Source organism: Erpetoichthys calabaricus, chromosome 18 (assembly GCF_900747795.2).
Source record: "Erpetoichthys calabaricus chromosome 18, fErpCal1.3, whole genome shotgun sequence".
In the NCBI taxonomy this organism is placed as follows: Eukaryota; Metazoa; Chordata; class Cladistia; order Polypteriformes; family Polypteridae; genus Erpetoichthys; species Erpetoichthys calabaricus.
The window spans coordinates 8,179,879-8,192,522 of NC_041411.2; the positions used below are offsets into that span (position 1 = coordinate 8,179,879).

Sequence of the window (12,644 nt, forward strand, 5' to 3'; positions counted from 1 at the left end):
TTCCTAAGTTAAAGTAATGACATCAGATGATGAGAGAAGAATGTAACTTACTTTGTCTAATAATCACGGGGAGTGACTTGATAACCTGTGTAAAAATCAAGATTATAGATGGTAAAAAGCTTTTTGAATTGCAACACTTAGTCAGATAAGCCAAAGATTAAGACAACTCTAGAATTGTGGTGTAGTAATTCTGCATACTACAAATATAGATATTTAAAAGTATCTATTTTTTCTTCATCAGTGGTAATCCTTTTTCATTTTTTTTTTTTTAAATGGTTACCCTGATTTGTCATATAAACAACACAAACTTACAAACATTCTGTGTGCAAGCATGCATGAAATAGCTACTTGGCTCTAAAAGACAGTGCAGACAAGATGTGCGCAGTAGTTAGGTGGTGTCGGTGACAAACCACATGCTGTTTGATTGTGTAGTCAACACTGCAGCTGACGCTAACTCCAACTCTTTGAAGAGATTCTTCCTTCCCATTGCAGTTATGATGCTCTTTTTTTGTTAAGTTGTTATATACAGTCTTCTCTTGTCTGTGCAGATTTTATAGCTGCTCTTCAAAAATAAATATTTTTATAATAAATGCAAAATGCAAAGAAATGAAAAAAATGCAAAGAAAAAAAAAATCTAACTTTATCAAACAGTGATAAAAGATTTTAAAAACAAGCATACTCCCTACAGTCCTTCAAGTATAAGCATCATGTAGTGTTTTGGTTGTCGCATTCTGATGTGCCCCTTTATTCCATGGAGCAGAAACGACTCTTAGCACTTTTATGGTAATGTTCAGTTTAGACCGAAATGGTACTGTGCAGGTTGCCGTGTAAACTGATGCTGAGCGTTAGGCAATGTACATCTTCACGTAAATTCTGCTATACAACATAATTTACCTCTGTGCTGATGAGAGCCTCAGTATCTCCAAGCCTATCTAAAATAATTTAGCATCTTAGTAATATAAAATTAAATTAACTCTCTCATCATTTCTTGAACACCACTTTCCATCTTATTAGAGACTGCTGATGCCATCCAAAAATCCTTCGGTCACATATGGAGGCCACGCCCACTAGCCCACACTAATTAAAATATATTTGCATGTTGAGAACTTGAAAATGAAAATGCTAAGTGGAAAATGAGAATTGAATGAGTGACAAGCAGGTGGCGCCAGTGTGTATTTGCGCTTGGCTTTTCATTTTTGCAGCCTCATTGCGGCTCAGGCTGAAAAATGAATATCCAAACAGGTACTTTGCAATTGATATTTCCATTTTGAGTTTATAATTTTGGCACATATGCTCTGCAAACCTAATATAAAAGAAAACAATTTTCATTTAAGTAGTTATTATGTCATGAACAAAAAGCAAATCTAAAGCTGGGATTGCATTTCAGTTATGATACTGACACACCAAGATGTGTATGGAAAAATGAAAAGGTTTTTAATTTTTGCAGTATCCTTGCATGTAGTCTTTGGGGGGAAAAAAAATGGCAAAAGAGATTGCATTTTTATTTAAAAATTTTAATTTTCATTTCATTTTTTGCAGCAAATGCCTTCCATACTTTGAGGGCTCGATCGCACAGTTAGCCAGAAAAGACTGTACTGTGTACTACTGATATTTTGAAACCATGTCATCTGGTGGCACAGCAGCCAGTGTTTATACCTCAAATCTTCGGGGGCTTGGATTTGAGAAGGAAAGTGGGATTGATGTTATCTACTTCACTGCACATAAAGGACTAAACTTATTTTGTTTAATAGAGAAATTTTACCAACACATTTCTAGTATTCAGTTTTAAAACAAGCAACTATACTCCGTTAAACACATTCACTGATGCAGATCAATCAACCAGTGCATGGGGAGAACATGCAGACACGTAGCACTGTGAGGAATGACCTCTCTGTGCTGGCACTCTGCCTCTATGTTAAAACATCTGTACTAAACTGACTGAACTTTAACCTGATTAAAACTAAATGTATGCATATATTGATTGTGCACTTGAACGCTCCCCCAGTAGCGGTCACTGGATTAGTAAGGCATACATGTGCACATTTGCAGTAGGTAATATCTTCGCAAAAAAATGTTGTGCTTTTGTGAAATAATGTAAGACTTCAACTTTTTTTTTTGGTGTGGCAGGAATAAACTTCCGTAGTAATACTCTAGTTGTAACAATGCACTCTACATAATACTATTCCATGTGACTTTGGCTATATAAATATATGCTCTTGTTACTCACTGGCTTTCCGAATATCTCCACAGTTGGAACAGTCTCGTGGTTTGCAAGTCGTCAATGCGACAGAACCCCTAACAAAGGCAGTCTGTTGCACTAATGCACACAAGACAGGACATCTGCATTCGCTGTGAACTCTACTTAGCAGACATGTTTCCCTTTGTGATGATATGGTTTAAGTGTCACATTAAAAACACTTTTTCTCAAGTCAGTCCCTCTGCCCAGGAGCCTTCACTCCAAAATTAAGCTATAGGAACACCAGCCAAGAATTCTGGAATAGTCCCTGAACCTGTTAACTCCGGATAGCCCCTAGAGGACCCTTTCTGTTTAGGTAGCTTTTGTACTGCCTCGTTCTAATTGGGAACCTTGTATCGCCACCTCAAAGACAAAAAGGGTCATGAGTGGCATCCTCACTTGTCCTTCTCAACCAGCAGGTGTTCAGGCTTCATGCCAACTTTCCATTGGTTCTGTCACTTTGTTTCTCTTTCTGTTGGACTAGCGGGTCAGGAATACCCACAATTTATTGGTTTAGTATTCTATGCTGGATGGGGGAATACAGTTATAAACAAAAGTTATGATTGTCCAATGTCAGTTTTTTTTGGTTATATACACATCATGCTGCTATCCTCTTTTCATGATTATTTAATTAAGTTATATGATGATGATCATCCATTTCTACCGTAACACCATCCTCCACAGGCAGGCAGTAGTCATACAGGTTGGTGCACTAGTTGAACAACTTTGGGCGCATCTTACACATCTTACAGAAACATAAAATATGATATTTGAAAGATGACCAGAAACCCTATTGTAGTCATATTTACTATCTCATTTACATAAATCAATATAAACAGAATATATTTAAAAATAATTTGAAGCAATGTATAATTTATAGCCCCTGTTATTTTGTATTCTTTTAGCATTCCATTTTCCATCTTTTTTACGTTAATAAGATTATTGGTAGAGTTAATATAAAATTGTTAGACTTTTGCACAAGTTATGAAATTGTAATTTTTATTTTTCTGCCCGTCACTGTATTTTGATTTATAACAAAATCTCCCAGAAAATAAGGCTTATTCTTTTGTATGCTAATTATCTAAGAGAACAAGTTTACTAGTTTGATATGTTTGTTGCTGGCCATTGACAACAGTTGTGTTATTTTTCGAGCAGAATATCACCATTTTACAACACTTGGAAATAGTGACGGTCTAGCAAGGGCATGGTAAGTGATGCACCATTCACAGTGGCGCTTGAAGATTTGCCAGGAATGTTTGACTTTCATGAGTTGCTATGCAATTCATCAGATTTAGTTTTGTTTTGCTGAACATAAAATATGATAAACATACCAACAACTAAGAACTGTCATCGAGACAAACCGTGGATTCCTGTAAGACAAATGTTAATCAAAAGTATACTGTAGCATTGTTTCCTAGAAAGCTGTGAATACAGCACAGACATCCACTTGGTTTTATTTGTGGAGTGGGTTTTTCTTTAGTGGAATAATTACATATAGTGACTTCTCACTACTCAAAGCGCTCAGCAGTTGCAGGTTAAGGGCCTTGCTCAAGGGCCCCTACAGAGCAGAGTCCCTATTGGCATTTACGGGATTCGAACCGGCAACCTTCCGATTACCAGTGCAGAGCCGTAGCCTCAGAGCCACCACTCCGCCTTACTTGTATGCAAGTCAATTAAGTCATGTTAAAAGATCACCTTTTCTTTATATATAAAAAACAGGACATTTCTACAAATGTCACATTTGACTTTTATTACTAATTTAAATAATACAATTTTCAAAAGAAATTTTTCAAACTTTTTGAGTTAAAAAATATAAACAATAAAATAAATGTGAAGACAGTGAGTCTAAACCTAGTTTTTGGCTCAAATCCACATAAGCAGATTTTTGTTGTTTAATAATCTTAAGCATCAAAAGTTCACATAAATCTTATTCAATTGTGTTTAGAGTTCACTTAACTCCAATAATGCACACTACATAAGTATTAAATATGTATTTGATATGTACTGTAATGCTGGGTTGGAAGCCTCATTAGTTGCCTGGAACCTCTGATAATATTTTGAAAGCTGTATTATTGACAATTGCTAATTTATAAGGTGCACTGGCTGTTATCCTGCTTCACCTGGGAATTTTCCTAAGACGTTGGGCCTCAGTTACAGCACGGCATGGGGTAGGCATCTAATCGAGAGACCTGGTTCAGCTGACAGAAGCCATTATGTCCTATTAGTTCATTTGAGCTCTTTACTTTTGAACATGCTACGTACAGTTAACTCGGGAGTTTGATGTTCCTGTCTAGATCAGCTTGTGCTTTTATAAGTAACTTGACTTTTGTTTATGGTCATTGCAAACCAGAATATTGCAGGAGACTGTAATGTTTGGAACTGAAACGGGTAATTAATAGAAATGGGAAAGTTTGCACATAAATATATTTTCACCTTGTAGCACATCCTGTAAAAATGGTAGCTTCAATCAGATTTGTAGTGTAACACTTTGATCTGTAACCTTGTACCATTACTATGTTTGGGAGGGTTTCAGTCAAAAGCAATACAAAAATGAAAACAGGCCTAGTATATGAAAACAGCAGTGGGGAACTATAAAGTGCAACAAATTTGAAACGAAACCCGAAATAAGTTTAAACAAAATTTTAAAACAATGGAAAGTGAAATAAAAAGTAGAGCAAACATGTAAAACGGGTGCCCTTCACTAAAACTTTGCATTAAATATTTGTGGCAGACTTGTGTTAATAATAATAATAATAAGCTTTCATGATATTACAGATAGAGTATGTTATTTTTTTTTGCTGTTTTCCATTTTTGTTTTTATTTCTCAGTTTCTCTTGTGTAGCTTTATACAGTTATTTAGTCATTTCACTTTTCATAATTCTTAGAGAGTTGTAATTTCTGAATTCTGATTGTAGAAATGATATTTCTTCTGATAGATTATGAATCGCCATTCCTGTACCACTGTCCCCAGTGAAATTGTCTTCAGTTTAATCGCAACGTTCATGAGGGTCAGTTATGGATTGTCCTTTTATAGGGCCTCCTATTAGACTGATTGGTCATGGGTAACCCTAGTGTTACAGAGTCACGCCATACCCATACCACACAGAGGTCATGCTGTGAGGGCACACGTAGTAATATAATATGTTATATAAAACAAAGAGTGTTTTACATTTCTCTATTAGGCAGTTACATCATTTAGTAAAGCACATCTTTAGACAATTCAGCAATTCTTTTGCTGTAGTACAGTTTGAGATATCTCTCCTCTGTACCAGCCATTACATAACATGTTTCAGGCAGAAGTAGCTCATAAACTAAAATAATAAACACCAGGCAGATGGTCTAACAGTAGTAATGATTGAAATAAAACAGGACAGTATCACACAATATTTACAATACAAGACGTACCAACAGAAACTCCTGTGACTTACATGTAAAATGTCGTTTTGGCATCCATCTGGAATATATACCAATGCATTACAAATATAAGAGAGTTAACTAACAGGACAGTAAACTATCATTAACTCACTAAAGTGCATTAGCGCCCATTTCAAAAGAATTCAATGCAGCAATAGAAAATTTAAAAGTGTAAGACAGAAAAGGTGGGTGTTCTGTGTCAGCATGAATAATAGAACTGAGGAAGCCTCACCGACACAAAGGAAGCTGTATAAAAGCTGAATTAATGTTTGCCAAGTGCAGAGTGTGAAGGTCAAAGTTAAAAGACTTAGTGTATCAGATGTTTACACAGGGTAGGGGGCACAATACAGGTTTTATTAAGTATTATAATAAAGGGTTTTACATGTGATTGGACAGGTGGTAAATGTTTTTTTTTCCCTAGCACATGGAAAAACCATCGAGAAGTAATGTCAGTGTACTAATGTCTCCAAAAGCTGATTTCCCAGCAGGATGCTACCCATTGCCCCAGTGCTTACTTACGCATCTGTGGACCAGTAAAGTAAGCAAACTTTACCTGACCCTGGTCAGAGTTGAGAATCAATGACAGAGCTAACTTAGAGACATAACCCCATACCCAGAACACCAGCAGAAATAATAGAATTCATCTTAAATAACCAACACAAACCAAAAAGACATTCGCATTCTAATTTTAACAAAGCTGAGATTTCTTAGAACCAGTATAAAACTAGTGCGATATTAGAATGTTAAAAGTATTCACTTGGAGAAAATACGAATTTATAATGCAATAATACATTATCTGTGCACTTTACAAAATAATAAAATCTGCAGCATGTTTTGTACCAATTTCTTGCAATCTGCCGTGGAGTAAAGTTTTTTGTGTGCCAGTTTTGTGATAATTCTTCAATAATGGGGTGTATAGTTGTGAAAATATAACCTTTATAGTATATACTTAATCACATTTGCTACAAAATGTTAGCCAGCTGCACAACCCACAGTGCTAGAGCAACACTAAGCGTATACTGTATTGCCTTGTTCTTGGTATTCTCTGTTTTGGCAGTTTTACACCATGAATTGCTTCAGACATTGCAGTATTAGAGAAAGAAAACCTGAGTGAACACACACAAGATTTTAAATCATTCATTACCTAGATGAACGCTATGTGCTGGATATCTCATTTCCTTGAATAAAGAAATAAAGTACAGTAATTGCCCATATAGTTTAAATACTTCATTGAAGCACCTTTAGCAGCAGCAATTGCAGCTAAACATTTCCAATAATTTGATTTTTGTCGTTCACATTGTCCGCTCCTCTTTGCAGAACTACTTTTAATTCAGATACATTGGTAGTTTTGTGAGCGTGAACTGCTTGTTTGAGGTTCTTTTCACTTCAAGTCAAGACTTTGACAAGGTCACTCCACAACTTTAAATATTTTTCTTTGGAGCTATTCAGTTGCAGATTTTGTCACCGTATTAATGTACGGACAAATGACTAGGCATTCCTCTGAAGAATATTCTTGTAAAGTGTGGATGTCATGTCCTGAGTCGGCTAAGCATCCCCACACATTGCTCCATGTTTAAATGTAAGTACAATGATCTCGCTTTCGAATGTCAGAATTAGTGGGAGTGGTGGTGTCCTGATAGTTGTACTTTTAACTCTTCTGTCCCTGTCACATTATTCCAATAGGCTTAGGGTCCATCAAGATGTTTCTTTGCAAATTTGAGATTAGCTATTGTTATTCTTTTGAACAGAAGAGGTTTCCACCTTGCTACTCTCCAATGACTCTCACCTTGACCATGTAGTCATAAATGCCGACTCAGCGGAGGCTAAGGAGACTTGCAGCTCCTTGGAAGGTGTTCTGGGGTCTGCTGATTTTTTGAAGACGTCATTGTGGTGCTCTTGCGGTAATTTCTGCTAGCTGGCCTTTCTTGAAAAGATTCACTGCTGTTACAAATGTTCTCCATTTGGAGATGATCGCTCTCATTGTAGTGCCCTGGCATTCCAGAATTTAACGAATCATTTTATAACCCTTCTTTGATTGGTAAGTTTCTACAGATTTTTTTTTTCTCATTTCTTCTGGAATTTACATTGCTTAAGGCATGTCGTTCTTATATACGCCTTGTGAATACTACCTCACGCTCATGGTGAAAGTTGGGATACGATGAGGGTTAGATTAAATCGCACTGGCACCAGTCTGTCAGCTGAGTCGTATTATCAATGAACTTTGGTCAGCTGTTATAGAAAATAAGGGTATATAGTTGTTGGGTAACTTTTATTCATTTAATATGTTAAGTGGCAATTTAGAAATTTTGTTACAAGTTTACTCTGATTTTCTTTAATATTACATTAATTTGAAAGATAAGTTATTCATTGTGACACATTCACATATAATACAAAAATATAGGATATGAGAGTTTGGGGCAATTTTTTACATCATTGATTAGAAATCTTTTGAGCACTTTATCATCATTAATATGACTTAATTTCAGTGTATGTGCATTTCAAAAGAGGCTATCATCCACATACTGTATATGCATTTCACATATTTAAAGTCTCCCGATTTTTGCATATATAATTTTTTTTTCCTGCAAACACTCCATTAGTGCCTGTGTTCCTGCTTTAAACAGCATACTCTGTCCAGATTACACTGCATTACCTGAACAGTAAGTTGTTTCTGAAGGTAAAAGGCACTGGCCACTCTCTACATGTTACATTTTGCCAGTGAAAAGTGGACATGCACAGTGCTATGAAATACGACTTATCCTTTCCCGCTTTCTTCCATTATATTGTATATATCTGATAGTGAATGTTTTTAAGTTTTCAAACACAATATAATATTAGTTAAAGAACACCTGAGTAAACAAACAACACTTTATTTACTAATGCTATTTGTTAACTTACCTGAATAAACAAAGTTATCTAACACCAATTGGAACTGTGTTAAAAAGCAATCGTCTCACCGTTAAATCAATCCAAATAAAGGAATATTAGAGTTGACTTGATAGTACAGAGCCAGGCTTGAGAACATCATGCCACAATTAAAAGAGCTTCCTGGCTGAGCTACCAGGCTGGAATGAGCTACAGACACCATGTCTTAGACTTGTTGAATCAAACTACACCGAAGTACAGTGAGAGATAATCTCCATATGGAAACACTTGGGACAGTTAATGGTGAATCTTTCCTGGATGGTGTGGTTTGAAAACGATGCCAAAAACATAAGAAGAACTGCAGGATTCTTCTGGTTTGAAGAGCTACGTTTATGACTCAAGAATCATATAATAGTACTGGTAAAACTGGGCTTCACTGCAGAGAAAATGATTGTGGAAAAAAACTACTTACCAAAAAATTCCTAGATGATCCCCTGTAATATTTTGAATGATGTGGCTCCTATTATAGGTGGTCAAAAGCAAACACAACACTGCATGGTGGACCTAGACCATAGCTGAAGTAACCATAAATTCTGCTGTCTATCAGGAAAGTACTTCAAGAGAATGTTCAGTCATCCATCATGTGTGCTGAAGGTGAAGGATAGCTGGGACAAGCAGCAAGACAATGATCCTAACCACAAAAGCAAGTCCACATCAGAATCAGAATAGCTAAAAGGAAGCACAATTAAAGTTTTGGACTGGCCTGGTCAAAGTACAGACCTAAACACAATGGAGGTGTTGTGGCAAGATGTTTAAAGGCAGCCAATTACTTTTTCACAGAGTTCTGGGTGGTACTGGATAACTTGGTGTATTCAATAAGTCACATAAATAAGTCAAACAAAATGTTAATTGTTTGCCCAGATGCTCTTTATTTAATATTAGATTTTGATCTGAAAATTATTAAATTTACAGTAAAAAAAAAAAAAAGTAAAATGAGGAAAGGAGTAAACTCCCTTTCATGGCATGACAGTTATGATTTAAGAATATGATATTACAGTGTACTATTCTTTGGCCAGCTATTCTTAATTCGTAGTGTGGGTAATTTTTAATAATTGGCAGATGGGAGAAACTTTTCCCTTTATCTTTAAGTAGCATATTCTTGTATCATCTCTTTAAACATGAAATTAAAATTATATTAGGCAGAAGTATGACACCATGGCCAGAAGCTGACCACAAAGCATGTATTAGCCAAGTTGTGGTCTGAAATATTTTAGGATGGTGGTTATCAAGTAAGGTCCTTCAGTAATAGCCAGGGTTTATAATCTAATGTTGATTTTACATATTTTAATTTAGCAAAGTGGATTATTTCTAAATGCAGATTGTCCAGTAATTTTAAAAATGTGGGTTATGCCAGGCAAGACTTCATATTTCCAGCAACTGGAGTGTGAAGCATTGTGCCAGTTAATGATTTAAAAATTGCAGGTATGGTCTTCATTTAAGGAGTGTGGGAGACTCTAACAAGAGTTGTATCCATTTTGTTTGCTGCAGTTGCATATCCTCGGTTGCTATGGTGCCTCCTTGCTGTTCACTCTTGATGTTGTTAAAGGTTTTACTCACAGAGCCCTTTTCATTGTGAGAGAGCTCTTTTAAAGGGAGGGACTGAGAAATAAGAGAAGAGGGGCAAAATGAGTTCTTGAAGAGAATGGCTACATGCTGCAGCATCATTTTTTTGGGGGGGGTGGGGGGGGCAGCAGCAATATTACAGCTTTGTCTGGAGCGTTTTTAATTACTAACTGGAAATCAAAAAAAAATAGTAAGTATATGTTATTAATGCCATGGTTCTAATAATGTTTTCTTAAAGTTGAGTAAATAGTAATGCTACAATATGTGTGATAATTGTACACTACTATAGTAATAAAGACAGACTTAGTACTATTTCTCTACTTGAAGAAACCGGTTTTTGAATTTCTGGTTTTAAACTTTCCTCCCAGTCAACCACAGACACTCCCACAACTCCGAAAAGCACAAAGGACCATAAGGATGCTTTTTTTCCAGTGACTCCAAGTGCAGTCACCTCCAGCTCCATGCAGCCCACTGCCGGGACGGCAGATCAAGCTCCTTCAGAGATCGTGCCAAAGCCCACTGGAGATTTACAAGTGAAGCAGCTGAAACAGCCGCAGGCTTCTTCCTGTTCATCAGTTCCAAGTGGACAAGTGGAGCTCCGAGGCATGGCTCACATCGGGGGTGCTCAGATAGACTCTGCATCTCCCATTACATATATCACACAAAAAGGTAAGAAGGACCACTCCTCGAGTCCCGCTTTAAGGTAGGATTGAATTAACGGGGTGTTTGTTTAAAGTGGGCCTCATTCTGCTGTGATGTATGCAGATCTCTGAAAAAGGGGCTTAATTTTGCCGCCTCAGTCAATTATCATGAAATGAAAAAGGGGGGCCACTTTTTAAACCTGTAAGCTTTAGCCGCATTATACTGTACCTAAAATCTATGGCTTGGTATTGCAATATGCTGATTGTTTTAAAATTGGCCTGATGTCACAGAGCTCTCCATTTTAATGTGTCAATAGGATTCAGAATTCAGTTAGATAATGCACTTAAAGTTGAACTAACAGCTTTTTGTTTTTATGCCATTGACTTTTTATAGTACATTTGAAAAATTTGCTACTGTTGTATAAAATAATGTACTTATTAAACACGTCTGTACTTTACCTTTGATAAATGTGATAAAGGCTATCACCATCACTATAGAGTGGTGGACTTTTAGCATACGTGGTAACTGATTTCTAGTTTACTGTATATTAGGATTGTAACAGAGTTAAGAGGATGCAATCATTTTCTGTCATTCTCACTTTGGTATTAATTATAACTTATTGTAAGTATTCTACTCAATCTGTAAGGCTACATTATATAATCATTTGAAAGATGGTTAGTTCTCCACTAACAGCACCTCCGCCTGTTTCATGGGAACTGATTTACGGTATGGCATATAGCCAGGGACCAAATGTTTTCTTAGGGCAAAACAATTCCATCTTTGTATGCAATGCTGCTTGCAAACTTGGTACTAAGTTGAGACCGTTCATTTTAGATATCATTCCCTCTTAATTTACTGCATGGACAGGATATAAAAGGAGCATATGAAGACTATGAGGTACCCATCTTGAGAAGATAAGAGTGACATGCCTGCTGTTTGAAAATGACTTTGTGCTCATGCTGTTACAGTATTAGACTGTCATGGCTGAAGCCTTCCAGAATGGTTTGAAGCTTAATATATAATTTGGATGAGAATTAATATTTGCAAATCAGAGGTCATGGCCCACTGTCACAAGTGTGTGACTCCTCTTCAGTTTAGGTGGGAATAATGTCCCCAGGTGGAAGGTTCACCTTGTGGTCTTACTCGGGAGATAAAGTCAGTCACTCTTTTTCTTAATCACTTTGTCCTCAACAGGGTTGTAGTGGGTGCTGGAGCCTATCCTAGCTAGCACAGGGCACAAAGCAGGAACAAACCCTGGACAAGGGCGCCAGTCCGTCACAGTCAGAGATTAAGTTTACTTTGATATTGTCCAAGGTATGCAGCTGCAGTTTCGCTGATGTTTGTAACTGGATGGTAGCAGCGAAGTGTGTGAATACATCTGTCCATTTACAGGCCCATGTTCATCTGTACTCGGAAGCTTTGGTTAGTGACTGAAGGAGTGAGATCTCAGGCACAAGTAACCAAAATGGGACTCCTTACCAGATTTGCTAAGGTTACTCTCCATAACAAGCTTGGCAGTACAGGGGGATGTTGGAGTCAAACAATAGTTTTTACGGATTGAGAGAAACTAGTTGAGGTTGTCTAGGAGCTTAGCTTATTTTTATAGCAAGCCAAGCATATGTGCAATACAAATTTGAGCTGATTTAGGCCATGTTTTACACAAATTCAGTAATTATGTATTCTGTCTAGATTTGACCTCTGTTCATTAGCTTAGAATCTTATATGGTGATGTCCTACTCCTAGCACTCTCTCAGATGACAGAATTAATGATAATATTGTAAGCCACAGAAGCACACTCCCTGGAGTACTTTGTAAAAGATTATAGAGAAAAGTTATGGCAAGAGAGCGATGTTGTTCACGTCGT

At 36.7% G+C, this 12,644-nt stretch overlaps 1 protein-coding gene across 4 annotated transcripts in view; it reads left to right on the forward strand.

The window, feature by feature from the left end:
• The window catches only part of cabin1 (calcineurin binding protein 1), a 106,660-nt gene that overhangs the window by 84,968 nt on the left and 9,048 nt on the right, over positions 1–12,644 (forward strand). For all 4 annotated transcript variants that reach the window (XM_051921338.1, XM_051921339.1, XM_051921341.1 and 1 more), the window contains one exon: positions 10,507–10,807. In XM_051921338.1, coding sequence (XP_051777298.1) covers positions 10,507–10,807 — 301 coding nt within the window. The remainder of the gene's footprint in view (positions 1–10,506; positions 10,808–12,644) is intronic.